This window comes from Patiria miniata, unplaced genomic scaffold (genome assembly GCF_015706575.1).
Source record: "Patiria miniata isolate m_02_andy unplaced genomic scaffold, ASM1570657v1 HiC_scaffold_7, whole genome shotgun sequence".
NCBI lineage: Eukaryota > Metazoa > Echinodermata > Asteroidea > Valvatida > Asterinidae > Patiria > Patiria miniata.
In genome coordinates this window covers 25,772,363-25,796,272 of record NW_024037074.1, presented here as the reverse complement: position 1 = coordinate 25,796,272, position 23,910 = coordinate 25,772,363, and the positions used below count along the sequence as shown (strand labels likewise).

At 39.6% G+C, this 23,910-nt stretch overlaps 1 protein-coding gene across 2 annotated transcripts in view; it reads left to right on the top strand.

Moving 5' to 3' along the window:
- Positions 1 to 23,910, top strand: part of LOC119744647 (amyloid-beta A4 precursor protein-binding family A member 1-like) — a 45,069-nt gene that overhangs the window by 3,924 nt on the left and 17,235 nt on the right. Inside the window, exons 2-3 of one of the 2 annotated variants that reach the window (XM_038220703.1) lie at positions 15,904 to 16,049; positions 20,959 to 20,985. In XM_038220703.1, coding sequence (XP_038076631.1) covers positions 15,904 to 16,049; positions 20,959 to 20,985 — 173 coding nt within the window. The remainder of the gene's footprint in view (positions 1 to 15,903; positions 16,050 to 20,958; positions 20,986 to 23,910) is intronic. The other variant, XM_038220704.1, reaches the window with a different exon arrangement.

The following is a 23,910-nucleotide window of genomic DNA, read 5'->3' as shown; positions in this document are numbered from 1 at the left end:
TTGAAGAGAACACTGAATTCGTTTGCCCCTCCTCCATGAGATTGTATCGTTGATACTCAACCAAAAATAAAAAGGCGAGGACAAAAATCTGACCCAGTTTTCCTGCTCAAAACATGTGATTGAACATTTTACAACCCCCTCCCCCCCCCCCCCAAAAAAAACCCTTTCTGGTTGTAGTTACTCTTTTTGGGGGATATTTACATGTACCGGTACCGGTACCGGTACCTGCAATTCACATCAGATAGACACCAATCGTGTTTCTTGTTTGCTGTCTTGCAATGTCTTGAATGAGGATTCTGTCCCACATAGGCAGACGTGTACATGTAATAAGCACTTGACGTGTATTGTACGGGCCCACATGATTAAATTATTACGACTCTGTGCCGGCAGAACGTTTTAATATCGCGTACGTGATTTTTGACGGTAAATCATACAAGCAACCTAAACCCACAGGGACGGAAACCGAGGCTTGGATTTCAGCATGCACCAAACATTGATGTGTCGTTAATGCTGGGTTTTTAGTTTCCTGTTTCTTACCCATCTTTGTTCTCTGCCACGTCTTGGTTCTGTCCGTGTTTGGCAGTTGACATTTTGCAAAACACTTACCAGTGAAGATGCAATGCAATTACATTGTAATTTTGTCTTCATCGTCTACGTTTAGGTAACCTTTGGGAGAGTCTTATTTGACCATCATGTCTAAGAATTGATGAAGTGATGAACTAAGAAGTGATGTCAGCACTGCTGGAATTTTTGAAGGTTAACTTACTAAATTTAGTTCCTGATCTTTTTCAGATTCATAGGGATGTAAACAAAATGTGAATTATCCCTCCTAGTCCTTTCAGTCAAAATCAATCAAGTGACTGTGTTCAACAGTTAAGAATTCCCAGCCTACCGGTACATAAAGCAGGATTGAATGGCTGGCACTGTTTGAGTAACTTGATACAGCTATGCTTTGACTCCGGGTGAGTGATAAAACAGCTGTGGCCACAACTTGCCTGCTTTGTCTATTGACCCAGTTTGACTAGTCACAGTGCTTGCTTGACATAGGATCTGACTGCTGGTGACCAGCCTTAGGAGGGGAAGTGGAAGTGAATTTTGACTGTCTGTGACTGTTTAAATAGCAGGAGAGTTAAGCAAAGCACAGTGAAGTAAAGCAATGTGGAATGACTACGATCCCTTAGACAGATGTGGAAATAATCGCTGTATTGTGGAACACAGATATTCTGGTATGAAAAATCAGTCAATAAGGAGTTGCCAAGTGATCTCAAACTATTAGACTTCATTTCGGCGGAGGATTTGACAGCTGCGCCAATTGCTGCATGTAAATGACCGTCTTTTCCCAATTCTGCGTCCGTCTTGAAGCTCGGACTGTTCTTCTCGTGGCTGAGTGCCCGCTCCTCCTGAATGATTAGAAACACGTGTTTCTCATCACGTTGGGCAAAGTCTCACAAGTGGTTCCTGACTCATCACGACCTTTCCGTCCTTCCAGCCTTCATTTTAATATTCCGCTCATGTTACTTTGCCAAGTGCTGCACCTCAGCTCAGCCAATGTTACGAAACGATTATTTATTGCCTTGGTTTGGATCGGGTTTCTCCTATTGCTGCGGCCATTATTACCCAACTTCTCTTTCTTGGAACGTTCAGTAATCATAGGTCCTAGCTCCATGGTAATGCCTTCCTGTCATCCTTAGATTTGTCCGTAAATTACAGCAGTTTTGTTCCTCAATGCTCTGCATACGTTTTGTGGTATTTAAATGTGAATTAGGGGAGTGAATTTCAGCTGTGGTGATGCCAAAAAGTATTATTTTATAAGGTCTTGATCATTTCACCTGTGGATAATCAATGCGTTCTGTTATGCACAGAAATCAGCTTTCATCCTCTGTAATCAAGCACATGCATGAAGACATTTTTTCCCCAATGTGCTTGAACTCGTGAATGGATTTGTAAAGTGCCTTCACATTTGATGAATATTATGTTTTTCCATTGGCTTGGAAGAGTGTACAGATTTTATCTTTAACCCTCCTGCTGTTTGAACAGTCACAGACAGTCAAAAAATTAAATCCTCTTTCCCTGCCATGCCTTTTACACAGGCTAGTCACCAACAGTCGGATCATATTTCAAGCAAGCTCTGTGACTAGTCAAATTCAGTCAACAGACAAAAGCAGGCAAGAAGTCGGCACAGCTTGCTTATCAATCAGCTACAGTCAAAGCATAGCTAAGCAGTCACAGCCAGTCAATCCTGCTTCATGTAGGCCGGAAGCTCGTAACTGTTAAGAGCAGTCACTTGATTGATTTTGACTGAAAGGACAACTTCACAGGGAATGTATGTTTGCATAGGAGGTTAAGGATGGAAAATGGCAGTTCCGCGGTGTCGAACGTACATTTTGGGCAATTCAACAGTGTGCATAACTATAGTTATAATCCAAAAGTGGATTTTAATTCTTATAAAAGGTATCAGTTAGTTACTACGATGATGTAGAAAGGAAATTATTCGTCCAACTTTTTAGCTGTAGTAGAAATTGGCTCAAAACACCATGGTGTCAGACGTACAGACAAATTGGTTTTGTTGTGTATCGATTTTTATATCAAAAACTCTGTGATGTGTTTGGGCTTGTAGCAATCTTTTCCTCCTTTGTAGTTTCATCACATTATACACTTCATGGCAAAACATGTGTTTGTTTGATGGTGACTTGCAGAAATGGCATCATTTATTACATAGGTGTCGGACATGCTTTTATTAGTGTCGGATGTACATTTATTGGTGTCGGATGGACAGTTCAGTGTCTGAAATTACTTTACAAAGTAGAAAATAATCAGTTTGAAATTATGTTTTTCTTTTACAAAAAACTCTTTGGCATAAAATATGAACCTTTGTCTCTGCCTTACAAATGAAAACTCACTATAACACTTGCATTTTGCGTGTGAAAACAAGGTGCAAAATAACTACCCGAAACCCATACTTTAAACACCTGAAACAGGTGTTTTTGACACCAAAAAATACACTTATCCATATTCCATCTGACTGGCACACCACTCGCAAGGTTGTTGTCCCCTTTAATTTGATACCATGTTTGAGGTAGCGGTGCTTGTATTTCTGAAAGGTTTTTGAAATTCTCCACTTTTCCGTTGGTTAACTTTTGCGTGGAATTGCCCAAAATTTAATATGTCATTCTCTTGTCTGCCAAGTTTTTTTTTGTCTCATTTTGTATCATTCAACTGCTGTGGATAAGCGGTCAAATTACTCCCGCTCCAGGTCCGATCAAAGGCTTGTTTTTGCAAAAGTACGGTCATCGGGAGCCGGGTTACTGTGAATACAGGATGGGCACCTGCCCATCCTGGCAAGAGAGCTTTTCAAATGTTAATCTGCTGTCGTCGGTCTGCAGAGGGGTTGCTGAAAGGACCTGTGAAAGGGAGCAAGGAGGAGGGATTGGGGGGGGGGGATGAAGCACATGCCCGCATCCTTGTATGGAAAGAGTTGATTTGGCCTGAGTTTTGTTTTACATTGCAGACTTGACCTCGTCAGGAAACGCCCCTGGAGCTTCTGAAATTGTGTTGTTGCAGTCAAGCCCTTAAGTCAATCACTAGTCAATCAAAAGTCAATCACTTGTCAATCACTAGTCAAGCACTTGCCAATCACTATTCAATCCCAAGTCAATCACTGGTCAATCACTAGTCAGTCACTAGTCAGTCACTAGTCAATAACTAATCAATCACAAGTTGATCACTGGTCAAGCACTAGACAATCACTAGTCAAGCGTGAGTCAATAACTAATCAATCTCAAGTCAATAACTGGTCAATCACCAGTCAGTCACAAGTCAATCACTTGTCAATCACTTGTCAATCACTAGTCAAGCACTAGTCAAGTACTAGTCAATCACAAGTCAAGCACTAGTCAATCAGACATCAATCATAAGTCATCTGCCCTCAATTGGCAAGCTATTTAAATGATCTGTAACAAAGACGTTGTTCCTCACCTGTTATGACATACTTGTGACGAACGTGTCGGAAGGAGATACAATGAATCATGTTTTAATCTAGCCTCAATTTGAAAATTTTACTTTGTAAAAATGTAACAGCTTACAAACTGGTGAATAAAAGAATGATTTGCTTTGTGTACATCCCTACATGTACATGTACATGTACAAATTCTATTGGACATAGCCCGCAAGCAGTCAAGAATAGAGATGTGCATACATGTACAGTGTACAAAATGTACATGTACACATGTGCATTGTACATTGTACACTTGAGTTTTTCTGCCTATAAAAAGAGGATGATAATCGTAATGACAAGTTTATGTTGATAGTAATTTTCATCTACATCATTTATGGAAGTCCTCAGATTGGAGCAGTATGTCTTGCTTAAGGACACAGATGTTCATGCTGACCACAGTGTCTCTGATTGCAGGGCATTGCTATACCTGTAACTTTAAGCAATTTCAGTTGGTTACCGGCCAAAAAACGGCTGATGACGTTTAGTGCTTCTGATCGGTTCTCTTCCGATTTTTGTTTTCTCTATGAATATTGACCTGCTGTCCCGTGGGTGAATATTTCCCCCCTCTTGGGGAGTATGGTAATGCACCAGGCAGCAGGTGCACCGTCTGTGGAATATGGCCCTTTGAAGTGTCGCTTCTAAAGCTCTGCTGATTGTGGAATCGGTGCTGTATCTATTTCCATAGATAATTCAAGATAGCAAATTGGCCAAGATGCTTGAAATTCTGTTTTGAAATCTTCATTTGGAAATTTGTTGAATGGCATCCATACATGTACGTTCGGGTTTTGGGGTGACATTTTTTGTCAAGGAAATACAACTTTTATTTGGATGAATCAACCTGAATAACCGCAGAAAACTGGAATCTCCTTTCGTTGTACTCACTTCTCAGTCCCTTGTCTTCTTTGTCATTTCCCTTGTGGTAATAGGGCCTCCCTTTTTTGGAAGATGTGGAGCTGCATATGTACATTGAGGGTTTGAAACAAATCTACAATTACATGTACATGTGTACGTCGGCAGAGATAAGGGAGACCAATGTTTTGCAAATTTTTTTGAGCGGTCTAGTCTGTTGCTATGGGGCAGCACCAAGGTTTTTTTTGTCAAGTTACGCTGTTATGCATGTACATGTACCTATCACTATTACCCCTTACCCCAAAGAGTTCACTTGGGGTAAAGTACATCACATACTAGAAATTTCTACAAAAATTAAGTATGTAGTACCCAAATACTAAAAAATACTATTAGTGCTGTGTCCACTTTACATGTATGCTGAAGTACTGCATACTGCAGTTTACTACTAGTATTTTGTAGCTTTAGGTGAGGTTAGGGCTAAGGAACATTATTGTATGCAACGCCACACTATATTAATTAATTAAGTGATTTTTAAGGAGTATAACAACAACTCCCTGCTGTTTCTAGTTTCCATCCTGAAACCATTGAGGGCATGACCAAGGCGGTTCTGATGGGTCTCTGACTGACGGACCACTTGATTTCTCTCGTACTATATCCACCTCCAGAATGGAAATGATCGGCCAATGACGTCTCAGTCCCCATGGCTACACGATGCTTGAGTTTGAGGCACTTGGCCGTGGTCACAGTAACTCGACCATCGCTTCTTTAACTGTAGAAATTCTTCAATAGAGTGGTCATTTTTTTAAACTACTTGTTAGTGAACTGTAGTTTTCTGTATAGTTTTCAGTTTTACATGTTGGAGAGTGGTCATTTGAGCTCTCATCAACCGAGATCTCAGAAAGGTTAGGCAAAGTCAAAACAGATGGTGACCAACCGCGGAACCGTTGACTGATGATGATGATAGTTGATACCTACCACATTATAGTGTATGCTGTCTTCATTGCAAAGTTAAAATGTGTGTCTTTAAGGGTCTTTAGGGCCTAAAATCCCCCAAAATTGTATGTTTTGGATAGTTTGCTATTTTATTTCAAAGGTCTCGTTGAAAGGAAGCTAACCTAATGTCTTACCATTCTTATAAAAGACGAAAACAATAGGTTGTTACATCTGAAATGGCAGACATTTTGTGGCACACGCATATGTATTTCTAGTCTAAATAGACCCTGGCCCTGTTGAAGCCAGCCATGGTCTATGATACGTAAACAGATTCGGCGATTAATTATGCAACTAGACTGTGTATGAACTCGAGAAACTGACCAATCAGCAGGCACCTTCTATACGCGTGTAATGCGAACTCCCGCACGTGCGTAAACATCACGCCCATGATGAGTAGCATTTGTGTACAGCAGGTTGCATTGTAAAAACGTGGCATCGAAATTGACCAATCAAAATCTTAGTCCTGATTTCGGAATGAAATGACGTCACGCATGCTTAGATATATCAGACGTTCTACCAGAGATTTGCTGCATAGAGAACGCGTGATACTCGGACTGACGTATTTCCAGCCGTGTCCATTCAATGTACGATGCTCGTTGTGTGTGTGACACTTAATACACACAGCACCAATACACAAATGTTCTTCCTCGCACATCCGCAAAATATGATGCACTGGTGGAACATGTGCGGCAGAATTCATGACTAGCACCCAACAGCTCGATTTTTGAGAGTCAAAATTTTGACCCTGGATATTTGTTCTCGCAAGAATAACACTAAAATGCCCAGTTTTTAAAGGATGGTTGTGTGGATGTTTATATCCAACTTTTAAATGCTCTTTCCAATTAACATCATTTCGTTTCAAACACGTTTTTGTAGCCCAATTGGGCGCATTCCAGGACGTACATGTAATGTCCCTTTAATTCTTAGCTTATTCAGTCACACATTTTTTAATGATTTCATACGTCAGTGATATTCATTCTAGGTCAAGAGACAATATGATTCTGGTGATGGATTTTCTTCCCCCGGTAAACATTTTTTGGTCCTTTGAAAAAGTCTCTCAAGAAGTGATTAGTATGTACATGTATGAATACAAATGTTGTTTTTTAGGATGTCCCAGTATAATTCGGCCTTTTACTAGAATAACCGAGAGAAATCTACACAGCAGTTGATTTTTCTGGCTGGGCTGCGGTGGGACTACAGATAGCCTTATTAAAAAAAATGTTTTTAAAGCTGTACCCGACCAGTTATAAAATCTTGATCCAAGATCATCTAGGGGAAGAAAGCTGACGGTGTCGGGATGCTTAAAGAAATCTCGGCACCTGCCCTGTCGAGCTCCCCTCAAAGCTAATGCATTGAATTGCTTCGGGGTAGGAGTTAAAAAAAAAAAAATCCCTCCCCTTCCTCTCCGTTAAACCCTGCAATTACTCATCCGTCTGCTATTTCTTGCCTCTACACCCCCTCCGCCCCCTTAAATAAAATATTGCTTGTTGTGTTTCTGCCATGTTTCGCAGTTTTCCTCTTTACATTGGATCTAGCCTGGAGAAACCTGGGTATAAAGGAAAACCAATCGAAGGTGGCTCTAGGAAGGTATTATTCCTCTGTGGCTTTGACAGGCAAATCACGTCCACTGCGCTGGCAGCCTATGGGTCTCGCAGGGCATCAGGTTGTGTGTGTATGGTTCACGGAACGCGCGTGTAGATTTGTCTCGCTCACCCTGCGAAGAGATTCCTTCCTTCGTCTCGGTATCATGTAACAGTCCAAGCGCTGGAATTTCGCACGCGAACCGGTTTTCCTGGCCTCTCCTGTGCTGTCTTGTGTTCAGCGTGAGTGATAGCGTAAGCTCATACCACAATGCTTACTGTGCGCGTAAGACGAGACTACTTCCCCTTCTACACACGTAAGTACACGTAATCTTGTCTAATAGGAATCCATACCCTGCCGAGGCAACCCAAGGCAGAATATTTGGTAATTTTTTGTGAGATGGGGGACAGCAACCTGCAGTGTGGGAACAGCACCAGGGAGCCATGCGTTTCAGGTGTATTCAGATGTACATGTATATTCCGTCAGCTGCCTTAATGTCCCAAGGCATATGCATTATCATGTATGTGGAGACGCCGTACTCCAGTACGCACACCAAATGCCAAATCTGTTGACATCAATGCCTACGCTGTCAGCTTCTCGCGCTCGCTCCCTCATCCCTCGCTGGGGGATATTTTTTGGCTAGTTTGCAGTGGCTACCACGAGTAGGGGCGCTAAACAGCAAAAGTCTTAAGCCTGATGTTATTTTTGCAGCTCTAATCCTTTTATTTGCTATTTACAATGAGTCATCCCACGTTTGCATGATATCGGATTCCTAATGTATGTGTATTTATATAAATCCTTACCCTTAGGCAGCTATCTCATAGAGTTATTATCATCTTCATGTTCTTATTGTAATCATTTTTTTCACGCATGTCTGTTTGGTTTGTTGTCTGTGTTTTGTGTAAAATTGATGAGTGTGAGTTTATGTAATTTTGTTTGAACCGGCTTCATTTAAAATCTAGAAGAAATATGAAAATGACAGGTGAGTGGTATCTATTAAGTCAAAAACCATTTCAGCAAGCTATCCCTTAAAAGCAGATGAGGGGAACAGCTCATGAAGTGTTTTTTTCCCCAAATAAAAACCCTGATTTCTTAGAGATACTAAATAAAAGTTTCACTCGCAATAGAATGTGACTGATGTTTGTTGCATTAACTACTGTAGAGTAGGATTATTACTGCCAATCTCTGCCTGACTGTTTAGCTGGGCAGACAAATATTCAGAGGACAATAATCCTTTTCAAGATTAAAAAAAATTAATTATGAAGAGGATAACAATTAAAAGCTATTCAGGTTGGTCAAAAAAAACCACAACCTTACACTACTACTATTCAGAGACCTACACTATTGATATGGATATGAAATTTTGTTGGAAGGAGAATGATACCAAGAACTCCCGCTTCGGTCCAGTAGTTTTGATTCCAGCGCCATTTTTGTGAGCCAAGGTCAGGGGCTCTAAGTAGGATGATCGCACATTGTGAACAAAAGGGTTATCGTAACCCCTGACTTTGGTTCACAAAAATGGCGCTGCGATCAAAACTACTGAAACCGAATCAAGAGTTGGTATCAAAATTTGAGGTCCCTGGATATTGGAAGTATGAGGTTGCGGGTTTTTTTAACTACCATGTATAGAAGGAGGTAGGTCCAGGAGGTTGTGAAACCCCTTCCCCACCCCCCCCCCCACCCCTGCACTAATTCTGTGACATGTCTTCATGTTTTCTTACTCACAATTCACAAAATTGCCAAAAACCTGTTTGCTGTGACTAAACCACATCCCCTATTTTCCCTCCTCTGTCTTGCATTGTACCCACACTGTACTATTTGTCCCATTTATCATGTGACATAGTTGTTGAATAGCCCTTTCTATCAATTCTTACACAAAGATCAAACTGTACATTGCTTTATTCTGCCTTTATTATTCATAAATGCTTCACCGTATCTCCCAAGCCTTTGTGTTATGATCATAACCACACAATTCAACGCGCCACACAATTGTTTGTCTTCTTTAGCCCCTCGCTCGATGTAAGGCTGTCCAATTTTGAATAATTGAGTATTTTGAATATTCGAAACTGCACTTGACGGAATTTTGGAATACTTGAAACACGCTGATCAAGTTTTACACTCGCCAGCTGCGGCTGCCTTCCACACTTGTCAAAACTTGCATACAAAGCTTGCCGGTTACAATTTGCATGCGGCAATGGATATTATGGGCCACTGGAGTGTTTTGCAGTAAGTACTGTACAGTTGAATGTCGTTAGTACAAACTCTGTTAATACAAAATTCTGGTTATAACAAACATAAAGCCTTGGTCCCGACTGTGCATTTATGTGCAAAATGAATGGGACTGATGTTCCTCTTAATACAAAATTCTGATATAACAAACAATTTGGCTAGGTCCGAACGAGTTTGTATTAACGAGACTCGACTGTGTATGTCAAGGGACTTTACCCAGCTAAAGAATGGCACCAATAAATAGGCATGACCAAAAAAGTTACCGTCGACAAAAATGCGGCATCTGACAATAAGAAACGCATCTTTACGAGTAAAATAACATCACAGTCATGCGTGCAAGTGCATAGTTGTTATCTTTTTGAATATTCAAACCTGTAAAAAGCTATTCGAATATTCAGTTGGTGATCGAATATTCGGTATATCAGGACAGCCCTGATTCGATTACTCTTTTTCTTCAAACAATGTTACAAACCTGCAATCAAATGTATGTGTACGTATACATACATACATGTAGGTAATCTGTTCGTTGAAGTTTTCAATGCACACAATTATCTTATTATGTTTATCTTGGTTTCAAGCTTAAAAACAAAATCAGTCGTAACCATCTCTTCCTTGTAATCACAGCTCTGCTGTGTAGTGATTCGATAAAGCCCTGGGTAATTGTGTGCATTGTTGTTTACTGAGTTGAATAAGGAGAGGAGGGGAGATGGGTCCTAACTACGCATCCTGATCCCTGATTACCTTACCACATCCACCTCCCTCCGCATCCCCAAGGATTGACACTGAGAGGCTCACGTTACCCATCAGTGGGTGTTCTACATGTGTGCCAATATCAATGTGTAAAATGCAGACAGTCAGTCTTATCCACGCATATGTACAATCGCATTCTCTCCTTCCTAACTCTCCGTTTAAGAGATTTCAGCTTCAATTTCCTCATTTGATTCAAGTGACTTTGGAACATTTTTCATTAAAAACTTGGGACGCTACACTACATGTACGTGTACGTGTACATGAGGTTTTGTCTATAGAAAAAAGATAATAACATTGCTGCCAACAGCACTCACCCCCCCCCCCCCTTCAAATAACAGGGGGGGGGGTAGCCTTTTTTTTGGGGGGGGGGGGAGTTTACTCTTAATGTTTTTGAATCATTCTTGTTCCAATTTCCAAATGAATCTTATGTATTATTCCCATATCCTTTCCAAATCAGTCAACTAATTTAACACTCTGTGTCCAAAAGGTTGATTCTGCCACTACATACAATGTAGATACATGTACATGTTATTGTAGTTGGCATCATTTTGGTGACATTTCAGTATTCAAAATTTCATGTACTTAAATAAATGAAACACCAATAACGATTTAAAACTATCTTCATTGTACATTGTAGTTTCAGTGTTAAAATTTGAAAAAAAAAGTCAAAAGAGACGTACTACTTTCCAACAATTGAAATTCAGAAAGAATGAGCAAAAACTACATGTACATTATTCTTGAGAATAACACCCCAGATTGATAGCCAAGAACGATTGTATCCAAAGATGGTTTACGGACACAATCTCATCCCATGGCTACGATTATGACCCTGCAGAAAACCTAAGACTAAAAATTGTAGCAAAATAAATATAAAAAATATAGCATTTCCTTGTCTTTTTCTCATGCCTTAAAATGCATGAAGAGGATCTCAGAAGGCATCAATAAATCAATGGCGCACTGCGTTGCAGATGCTTTTCAAGATGTATGGGTGCTTAAAGAAGCTGTCACCTTCTGACCTCATGCATATATACATATACTTGTTGTCAGTGGATACAGGTACCAGACTTGTGCGACTGGTTCAACAATATTTCGACTGTTTGAAAAACGAAAAGGATTTTTGCCCGTTCACGATACAAGGCAGAGACTCTCTGTTGAACATATGCCAGATGTCATTTTGTTTAAAAAGCCATCTCACTTCTATTTTGTAAAACTACGAATAATAATTTTGTAATATGTCAGTGAAGGGCAAAACCTATTATTGAATTTTTTAGAACTTGATAAAAAAAAAATTTGATAAATGTTTAATCCAAACATTCACGAAAGTTCAAGAGGACATACATGTAACTCCAAGCAAGGACTGAAGATACCTATACAAAAAAATTGACATTTTATGACATTACACAAATATAAGACTTCACTGTACAGTGCTATTAAATGAAAAAAATTACTGCCGGGAAAAATTCAATTTTTTTTTTGTAGGTCATAATAAAATTGTTTTCAGTTGAGCACAAATTCTTTGAAATGTTTGTTAGTTGCTAAGTTACCCCCCCCCCCACAAAAAGGGATTAAAAATTACCCTTAGAATAAAAAAACCTTTTTTGTAGGATATTCTTAATTGTGAAGAAAAGCACCTAAAGCAGTGCGGGGGAGCCAGTTTACCGCGTAGTTTCTTGCAGTTGTACTTAATCTTTCAGGTTTGTTATTGATTCTCCTCCGGAGAATCCTGACAATGGCAGTGGGCTTGAATAACCAATAGAACAGGTAGAAATCGAAGCGTGGTGCGATTGTGCCATACAGGGGAGCGATACAGTGTGGCGTCTTCGTAGCTACACTCGGAGCTGGCCGGTTGAGATTTGTATTACTTTGAGTAATTTGACACTAGAAACTGGGGCTTCACAACAACAAAGATGCATCAATTCATTTGTTTGATTGTGTGTATTTTTGTTTTGTTTGTTTGTTTGTTTTTACATTGCAAAAGAAGTCGCATAAAATTAGCCCAAAATGTGCCCATTTGATATAGTTAATCCTAGTTTATGTTGCATTTTATAAATAAATAAAATAAATACATTTTGATGCTTATCAAGCACTTTCCATCGTGTCAACAATCTTAAAGCGCTTTACAATTCAATATCAGTGCACATTCGGTCCTCTACCCGCACAGGTACCCATTCATACTCCTGGGTGGAGAGAGGCAATTGTAGTTAAGTGTCTTGCCCAAGAGCACAAACACCATGTTCCTGGCAGGGTTCGAACCCACACACCAACGTACATGAGTTTCATGCTTTTTCTGGCAACTGGGGACGCTGTTGATGAAGTGATGTCACTTTTATAGGAACACTCTCTCCAGTGTAGGGGTTTTCTCTTTAAATTGTAAACCCAAAATTCTGCTTATTGAAAACATGTGTGCATAAAGCTTTTCATTGTCTTACTGCCATAAACTGTACTGAAACAACAATGAACCACTGAAAGCAGAAAAATAACCACAGCAAGCCACCAAAATTCTGGCGATTTTTCATGCTGAAGCAGATGTAAAACTGAAGTTTCTGCCTTGAATTACATCACATTTTTGCTCATGAATATGGAAAATTGCTTTAGTATCAAATAAAAAAAGGCACCAAAACATCCTAAAAATGACAATATGATGATTAAAAATAAAGTTAAATGGAAAACAAAGTTACATTTCAAGGATTGCATTAAAAAAATCCATTACATTGGCCCTTGATGTGCACTTAGTAATGCTCCTTACAATTATTGTTAGGGGATAAATTGATTATTAATTTGATAATTTAGAGAAGGCATGTAAAGGTTTATCGTACTATTAGAAATAGTTTGATGCAAAATTCAACCCTCAATTTTGGAAAAAAAAGAAGAAGAAAATGATTGAAGAGATTTCATAAAACAAAATACTTATTGCAGAAAGTTGTAATGAAATAAGTTAACTATCTGACCATGAGAATAAAATCCAACAGAAAGTGTGCACTGTTTGTACTAATACATTTGCCATTCTCCTCAATACTTCCCTTTCTTTTAGTTTTCCTTTGCTATTTTCTTTTACTTCTTGAGAAGGTTTAGGAATTATGAAGACACAGCCTGAATAGACATTAAACAAATATTTATCGTGCATCAAAAACCACTTGATCAAAACCTTGGCGTTGCGATGGTCTCAACACACAGCGAGAAAATATAACATCAGACAAATAATGCAGTGTGTATTATTAATATGAAAATACAAAATTATTGCCGTTCCGCGAGACACTGACCAGCCACGCAGGCAAAAAGGTGTTAATGATATGCAAGAAGCTAGGCAGTCATTATGCATAACACGATCCAACAGGCCCAATCATTTGCATTTAGCCAGGCGTGACAAGGATGCTCAGCTTACAAGTAATTAATCCCTCCTGTGCTGCCAGCACTGGAATATTTTGATTTGGCTCGGGGAGCTGACATTGAAAACGTAGGGACTTTTTTTTTGGTTGGCCATTTCATTTTTGCATTTCTGTATTAATTATTTTGATATCGGTATGCTCACTCACTAGGTGACGTTTTTGAATTGTTGAATGAGAAAATAATCGCTTATTGATAATTAAAACAAAAACAAACTTATTTTAAAATGTTTTGTTAAAGAAATAAAAGTTTTTACCTGAAAATGTTCAACGAAGTCTGTCCAAATTGTATTTAAGACAAAAAGAAATGCCCAATAATGGAAGCAGGCAGCCCAAAAAATGCAACATTCAGAAAACAAATCATTAAAACTGTTTAATGTTTTTTCTTGAATGAAATTTTATATTACATGAAAGCCTGACTATTTCTCAATCCACTCCTTTTTACTCCATTCCATTTGGGTCCCTAGATCCAGAAATACAATCAATTAAGTGAAAGGGTGTAAATTTTACTTGGGCCACTCTCACCTGTGATTTCACCAACTTCAATGCCTATTCAATGCCCATTCAATGCTTAACCCAGATTCAGCATGTCCAGGTGAGAGTAAAATGTACACCCTTTCACTTATTTGATTGTATTTCTGGATCTAGAGACCCAAATGGAATGGGGTAAAAAGGAGTGGATTGAGAAATACCGTAGTCGGGCTTTAATGTAACATATAATTTCATTGAAGAAAAAAAACATGAAACATTTTTAATTATTTGTTTTCTGAATGTTGCAATTTTTTGCACACACTCTGTACATGTACATACATACATGTTCATAGGCTAAGATATGTATGTGTACACATACACTGTCCAAAGTAGGCATACCATGTATGCTTGTATACAGTACATGTACACAAATTGTGCCAAGTACATGAAGTATCTCTCTGTATTGGGGTTAGATGAATATAGCACAAAATGAAAAAAAGAAAAGCAGCATACATGTACAACCAGATGGACTCCTTATCCACGAGGCTCTTTGACAGAGCACGATATTTTTATGAGGGATAATTTACCTACACAAGTGCTCTCTCTCTCTTTTGCTCTTGCCGCATTCCCCTCAAATTTCATAACGAATGCTTCTAGGGGATTAAACCGCACTCCCCTGTCCAGTCAAGCGGCAAACATGCTTATAAGAAACGTGTCGTGTCATCTTTTACTACGCTTGTACGCTTGTCGTATTTCATCAGACAATGCAGCTCAAGTGCATGCATGGATTAATAAAAAACTGTAGGCCGCTATTAAAACAAGCTCTTACCATGCAACTTTTGGCACTTAGGGATTTCTGTTTGTCCAATATACAAGGGGGCATTCGTCGAAGCATAGTGGGGCAAATGCCCCCCCCCCCTCCTTTTATTCCGTAAACCATATCTTGAAAGGTAGAAGGAAAGAGCAAAAAGAAGGTAGGTAAAGGGTAAAAAGTAAGTAAATGGGTAAAAGGCCATGCTTCAACAGCATACATACATGTACATACATGTAGCCCCCTTTCCATTGCAGGGTTTGTCCATGCAATAAATGCTGGTACATAGTCCAAGATTTGAGGAAATACTAGTCTTATTTTATCCAACTGCACTGCATTTTACCCAATTCAGTGAGTCACCAACATTCGCTGTATTCCAGAGTATTTCCTGCTTTGTCTTGTGTGTGCCTATCACATCTGACTCATGTTTCCCTGAGTGAAATCTTTTTTGTGCCCTGTGATTCTGGTCTGATCTTATCACCTCAAATCAGCGCGAGGTGATTTTTAATGATTGTGTACCTATGGAATTCCTCTGCATTTTGCAATCTTTAAGCTGCCTATAGATCTTTAAATAAATGCCAGTTGCCCACCTCCGTTTCCAACAATTCTTTCATTCCGAAGTTGGGCGCCACTTTATTTCGCTTTCATTACAACCAACCACGTTCTCTGTTTGCAGTGTCTTTCACCCTGTCTTCTTCCTTAGTAAACAAATACAGTCTCGCAATGTCACTCATATTCATTTGGTGGTGGTTTAATAATTTTATCCCTTTCATGTTCATTTGTACTTTTTTTTTGTAGGATGTTAATTTGAAACTACTTTTTTATTTTGTTTTTGGTGATAGCTCGTGGGCCTCATGATGAAACAGCTCTCAGCAAAGGGATCATCTACCCAGCTGCATATCTGGGGTCAACGCAGCTGGTCACTACCAAGCAGCCCACCAAGAAAGTACGCATGCAACAGGCGCAGGAGGCTGTCAACAGAATCAAGGTCAATATTTTATTGTAGTGTTGCTCTGGATGGCCTGTGGCTAGCTCGCTGGCTTGTTAAGTGGCTGAATGGCAACTGACAAACTGAGTGGCTGGCCCACTGACCAACTTGTTGGCTTGCTTATTGGCTGGCTAGCTGCCTGGCTGGCTTAATGGCTAGCTAAGCAGCTGGTTGGAAGGCTGACTGACTGACTCCCCAACTCCCCGACAGCTAGAATGGCTTGTTGTGTAGCTTTCTGTACATCAACTTATTGCTTGTTGGCTAGCTGACTAACTGATTGCTAGAGTGGCTCACTTGCTAGCTGGCCAACTGGCTTGCTCGCTTGATGGCTGGCTTGATTGCCAGCTTGCCGACTTGTTGGCTGGCTGGCGAGCTCCCCGGTGGCCAGCTGGCCAACTAATTGGCTTGCTGGCTAAATGACTGACCGATTGGTAGACAGACTGTCTGGCAATATGGCTAGCTTGCCAACTAGCTGGCTTGCTGGCTGGACTGACTGACAGTCTGACTAACAACCAGGCTGGCTGGCCAACTGTTTGGCTGGTTGACTGGCCAGCTGACTCCCCGACTGACTCCCCATTGAGCTAATTAAACATTGTAGCCCATTGGTCTCGCCAACTTGTTGGCTGACTGGGTTTCTAGCTGGTTGGTGGGGGTGTAGCTGTTTTTGTTACTGTGCCTGATATAATTGTCTGCCCTTTAGTATTAAAACATGGATTTCATACATCTATACTTCTGGGTTTTTAAAAAAAAAATTGGCTTTTTTTTTTTTTTTGGCTCACCCATTTATCCATTTAATCATTGTAAAGTAGTCCACAGAATTTGAAAGTGACTGACAAATAGCTATTTGTGGGGACCCAGAAGAGTAAATATCTAATGCAATGAGCCACTAAGTGCACAGGCATGTACCCTCGGACAAAACCTGAAGCCTTCAGTCAATACACATGATTGATGGTAGCTGATTGTGTCATTAGGGCAAACCATGCATTGCTCTGTAGCCACCACCTTTCCCAATATTACAGACTGTTCCATGGTGGACGGACATTGTGCCTGGCAGCGAGCCTCCATTTAGTCACACTGTTTACATGCAGGCCAAGAAATTAGACAGACAAGAGTTCGCCAATCATTGATTTGTCTTTGAACTCTTCCCCACCGCTGTTTCATGTTTATACATTCTGATTATTGATTTGTCTTTGAGTTATTCTCCAACGCTGTTTCGTGTTAACTCTTCTGATATCTTTAAGCTCTTTGAAAGTGTTTCATGTTTACACATTCTAATCACTGATTTGTCTTTGAGTTATTCTCCGCCGCTGTTTCGTGTTTACTCATTAAAATATCTTTGAGCTCTTCTACACTGCTGTTTCATGTTTACACATTCTAATCATTGATTTGTCTTTGAGTTATTTCCCACACTGTTTCATGTTAACTCATTCTAATCATTGATTTGTCTTTGAGTTATTCTCTGCACTGTTTCATGTTTACGTATTCAAATCATTAATTTGTCTGAACTCTTCTCTACTACTGTTTCATGTTTACGCATTCTAATCATTGATTTGTCTTTGAGTCGTCTCCATACTGTTTCATGTTTACGCATTCTAATCATTGATTTGTCTTTGAGTTGTTCTCCACTGCTGTTTCATGTTTACTCATTCTATTCATTGATTTGTCTTTTGGTTTGATATTAACTTATTATTAGTAGTAGTAGTAGTAGTAGTAATCATTTCTGGTAATGAAACAAGGATTTCTCAAAAGTGCCCGAGGCACTGTAGCTCGCAAGCCTGAAGAAACTTGTGGAGAGAAGACAGTGAGAAGAAGTTACAGCTTTAAAGGTGGGAGGAAAAGCCCAGGAGAATATTCTGGGGAAAACCCACGGAATCAGGCAGGGACTGAAAACCCAATCCACATGTTGGCCCAAGGTGGGATTCAAACCCGGGTCACAACGGTGGAAGGCGAGGAAAGTACCGCTACGCCAACCTGTCATGACTCCCTCATGAGAACCTGGACGTCAATTTTATCCAAGATTTTAACTTTTCCAGCAAAGTATTACATTTTTCTGGCTATCTCTTTGGTGCTCCCCTTTTCCCTATCTACCGTAGTCCATGATTTTCTTGTGATTTTTATTTTGCCTTCATTCGTGGTTTGTGTGACATGTTTCTGTATGTACTTTGATGACGTTTTTTCGTTGAGATCATTTGTGCAAATATGGACACAAAGACTGTGCATTTGAAAGGACTAAATGTCTAGCTGTTGATAAATGACTGGTTGTAGAAGGCCTTGCTTAAATAATGTGTGCTTTCCTCTCTGGCTCTAGTGATTTATGAGTAACCTATAAACACATGGCCTTTGAAGCTAGCTGTACAGATCCTGTGAGCAAGGGTACTTTGATATGCAGATTTCTTGTTCAAGGGGTGGGGAAGGGGGAGGGGTTGGGGACAGGGGTGGGGGGGTTTCGTCTCTGGCTACAGTATATATCTGGCTTCAGAATCACATAATTTCCAAACTAAATGGAAATCCATGCACTCAAATGTTTGGCCTCATGTAAAGGATTTGATGATTTTGAAGCAGAAAAAGGGACCCGTGTTTAGTCAACGGGGGCCATAAAGCCATGTAGGATCATTTGCACTTATCCTATCAGTGCAACAAGGTTGTAACTCGGACTTCAAACATCTCGAATAATCCCCATGTAAAGTTTTGCGGCACAATGAAAATTTTGTTTTGATATCAATGATGTAGAATTTAAAATGTTTTTCACAAGTTTCATGTCAAAGACAAATTTACATGGTGTCACAAAAGTTTATAATGGGAATTCGAGATGAGTGAAATCCGAATAAAAACTTGTTGCACTGACATGATGTACTGATTGAATGACAGAAACTCAAAAGCGAGGATAGGACTGGTATCAAATACCCTGTGAAATTATTCTGCTTGAAGTGGTATTGTTTGGAAGAACACTAACATTGGAGGTGGTTTAGAAATAGGTTGCCCACGAGCAGACTTTGTTTTGTACGTTAGCAATGGAATCCAGTTACAAGACCCTCAAAATGGTGCATACATCTTCTCTGTTTTCTCAAAATGTATAGTATCTGCTGAGCTGAAAGTTTAACAGGTTAGTTGTTATCCTAACATAAGATTTTGAGCAGTTTTGTTGCTTCAAACGACAATACATGTATGCACACAAAGCAAATGATCCTTCGTACCTCAAAATTCACCTAAAGCCACCCTCAGGTCGACCACCTTGCGACGACACAGAACAGTCAACAACTGACTTTTCAGGAACAAGCCGTTAGGAACCGTTGGCAACATTTCAGTGTCGTTTTTTTTTGCAACCGGAGTGTAACTGCGACGATATTAAGACGATTGGCATCAGTTGGCACTTAAAAAAATCAACAGTCACAAGAGTAGAAAAATTTCGACTTCTGCGTCGGGACGGAACTCGTTCCCGACAGGCAGGAATCAATCGCAGTGGACCTGTATGAAGTTACGACGTTGTGCGCACATCCGGATCATCTAATTCTATTGTGAATCGTCGTCGTGCCGTGGGTGACATGAGCATGGTTGCGATTATTCTGTGTCAAGACGCGGCTTGCTCCATGATCATCACACAATTTCTCAGTTTTGTGACCTGAGCGTGACTTTTGAGCCTAATGCCAACAATTCCATCACGGCGCAAGCAAATCGCAGGCCGACCTGAGGCAGGCTTAAAGCCAAAATGTCAGACGAAGCTTAGGTTTTCAAAGAAATGCCAATTGCACATCAAGTTTATCTGTTATGGTTGAATATTAAACCCACACTTAAATCATTCTTTAGGTTTTTGTAAAAAATAAAGGAAGAAGAAGAAGAGGTTGAATTTCTCATCTCTGAAATTTAATGTTCAAGGGGCCATGACATGATATTGGTTGTTTCTTTTATTATGGAACCTTTGCTTAGGAAAGTTGCCAAAATCGTGGAGTTCGTCAGTACATAAATCTGCCAAGCAGAGAAAACTTAGGTATAAATAAAAAACAAAGGTTGCCAATTGGAAATATTATGTTTATTGATTCTGACTGTTTTGAATTTTAACTCCATGAACTTTGACCCAGACCATGTGTTTAGTTTCGTGGTTAGTTGGTCATGTGATGTCTCTCATGTAGATACATTTTTGATATACTCAAATTTGCACAAATTTCAATGGTATGCATGTGAGAGGATTTTGATTTTTTTTTCTTTTTCTAAATCTCTGTAACCCTCCTATGCAAACATACATTCTGTACAAAGTTGTCCTTTCAGTCAAAATCAGTCAAGTGAATGTTTTTAACGGTTGAGTGCTACCTGCCTACGTAAAGCAGGATTGACTGGCTGTGACTGTTTGTGTTACTTGATACAGCTATGCTTTGACTGCGGGTGATTGATAAGCCAGCTGTGCTTGTCACTTGCCTGCTCTTGTCTGTTGACTGAATTTGACTAGTCACAGTGCTTGTTTGAAATATGATCTGATGGTTGGTGACTAGCCTGTGTAAAAGGCATGGCAGGGATAGAGGATTTGATTTTTTTGATTATCTGTGACTGATCAGACAGCAGGAGGGTTAAAACTGGTTTATGATTTTGGTCAGTGCGACAAATGAAGGCTCTCAATTTTATGGTTTTCTCTGTAGTCCTTCACATTTTGGGGTTTGGGTAAACTTTGATTTGACATTTACGTTTTGTCTGTGCTGTGTTCTAGTAGCACATCAGTTTATTTTTTAACACTAACCATTCTTTGTTCTCTTACAAATAGCTCTTGGACATCCGGTGATGGGAACTGTCTGATTTATTTGGGATCTTTGAAAATTGTCAAACACAAATACATCTCATCCTTTATCTTACTTCCTTTTTGAAAACAAAAACTGACTTGCAGTCTTCTTTTCTTGCATCCCCCACTCCCCCTGCTTAATAGACACGTATTCGGAGAAGATGGAATAAGGTGGTGTTTTTCTCACTCTCTAGATGTTTGATGTTTTCTCAACAAAGCCTTGAAGTTGTCTCTGAAAATATCTTCAATTTTTTTTTTTACTTTATATTTTTTTGTTAATTTTGCTTTCCTTTTACTGATTTGTGATTGTGATGGTGGTGATGGTGATGGTGGCACTTCATTTGCGGCCTTTTTGTTCATAGTACCCTGAAATTTCCTTAAATATTGTACTACATGTCATGTAATTGTATTGTACATGTATACATTTGTGTCAAAACAGTAGTTTTTTTGTTGACATCTTTGTGAAGTGTTTCTGTAGTCAGGCTCTGCATGCGTGTCTGAAAATTAGTACTGTTCAGTTCTAAAATTATTGGTAGCAGCATAATACTTTTTGCACAATTTCGGATACTGACACAATTGGTCATATACTTAAGGTTGACCTCTAGAGAGGATTTTATGTTATCGGTCACGACCAGCTCAGCTCCACTTAAATAAACCTGCTTTTCCACTTGTTGGCACAATTGATTTGTATTATTCAAATGCAGCACCAAGTTTCTAAGTTTGAAGTTAAACGTTCCCATGTCAATACTTTGCTTTATTCAAAGAAAAAAAATGTTAATTTGTGGCAAATTATTATTTTGCTATTATTAATAACTGTACAGTCCTCAGACCTAACATATCCAATCCTAAGTGGAGTTCAAAATTAAATTAACCGACTAATTACTAACATGGGACCCAAAAAAGGTTGGTCCAAAACTTGGGTTTTTCATAGGTCATTACCATATGGGCCATGTCATAACAAGGTAATGTTCACCGGAAACTTGGAGAATTTGTCCAAAAATTCTCAGAAATTCCTGCGAAACTTATTGGCAGTTTATAAAAACCTGGGACAGTTGACCTATTCCTATTGGTCAAGAGCCTGTTGAGTGGGTGGTTTTAAACTGCTGTTTGAACACCGCTGAGATGTTTAAATGGAAGTGTTTAAAACCGGTGTTTAAAAGCAGATCAGTCTTGAGCACACCACGCTGCGTGCACCATCGAAATGGCCAACATTTTTTAATGGTTTTCACCGAAAAGGTACATGAAATATGAATTTGGATAAGAGTGGGATGGAGCAGTTAAAAATGTGGGTTAAAAACAGGTTAGGGGCCTGCATGGCCGATTTCACGAAACTCGTCTTATCTTGCGACTCATCTTAGGATTTAAGACGAGTCCCTGCTCTAAGATCGATCTTAGCTAAAATACCGGTACGTCCTGAGACCGATTTTCACTAAACCCATCTTAAGCAAGACGCATCAAAACTACCAGTTTGATGGCTATTTCATGTTTGTTTTTACCGCTTGATGAAACAGTCATTGTAGAGAAACGCGCAAATCCAACTTCTCGTGCGTGTGCATAGAACACAAACTTTCGTCCGAAAAATGATACTCAATAAATTTCACACGGTATGCAAGGTAGTTAAAACACAAGAAACAATAGAGTCATTCCTTGCTCTCCGTTTCAACACGCTGTTTTAAAAAGTTAACTAGGTGGTGGCGTATAATTACATTTTTATATATAAATTATTTTTATTCAAACTACCCACCTATCAAAATCTTTTCAAATCTGTTTCTACAGCGGTTTTCTTCCTCGAAACTATAACTCAGGCCGACACTCATCTTTAACGGCAATGATTTCGAGATGATATACAAATTAACGCACACATTAGTGAGATAAGACAACCCTCAGACCACTCTTAAGTTAAGACGAGTTCAGCCGCAGGAAGATAGGACGATAGGACGTGATGAACGCGTCTTAAATTTGGTGAGATCGATCCCAGGACGAGTCCCGAGTTAAGACGAGTTACCCTTCTTAAGGTGCATCTTGGCGTTTCATGAAAACGGCCCCAGGTCACTGATAATTCCCCGAGCTGAAGGCGAGTGTGATGGAGCAGTTTGACACCACACGTTTATAACTGCTCCACCATCATCCCCTTATTAAAATTTTGCCTGTTTTCTTTTTTGGACAATTTGACATTTTCAATTGCCTTGTATGACATGGTTGATGTGATCATGCAGATAGCTGTGCGCGGGCACTCCAAAACATTATATGTATTACATCAACGTGGCTCACAGTGCTAGCCACATGGATCAAATGATGACTGCATGCCCCAAAGAGCAAAAGAGTGGATCTTTGCCCAGTGGCTGTGGCTATTGACAACTGTCTTTTATTGCTGTAACAGTCATAGCCATACTTGTGGCTGTTGTCCTAAAACTTTACGGCTCAGGAAATTCAAATGCACATAATAGTCTTTAGCATGGTACACTTCGTGCATGCTGATTGTTGAACAATCACAAATGGTGTTGTTTTGTGTGTGAAAATTTCAGTTATTCCAGCAAATCCTGGCACCTAAAGAAGAAGGCGAGGATATTCAGTTTGTGGTGAAAACTGCTATAGTGAGCTCAATTCAACCTCTGCACAGTGCTTGCATCAATGCATTATTGACCAGAACATGTTTTTTTTTTTACTTTGTTGCAAGCAAGAGTTTTGAGGTATTATTAGCATATTTGATGTTCTATCTGCTGAAGATCTTCTGCAATCTAAAGATCTGAAGACGCATTTTTGGAAGTTTCCGCTAGTAATTCGTTTTTAATTCGGTGATAACCGTAAATGGGTGCGTACAGGCGTTGATACGATGCACACGCGCGCATGCGGTTGCTATAATAATTCGTCGGTTCAGTGCGTGACATCACGTAGCTGCAATCAGTTGAATGAGAATGTGTCCCGGACGCTGATTTCGTGCGCAATTCAAAACATGACTCGGCAACTTTTGAATTGAAATCGAGATCCTAGAATATTGTTTTCTCGGAATATACGGCGTTCACTGAGCTAAACCTTCATCAGGTTTAGTTGTTAAGCACCCTTCTTTTGATTTTTAGCACTTTTGTTGCTTCGAAC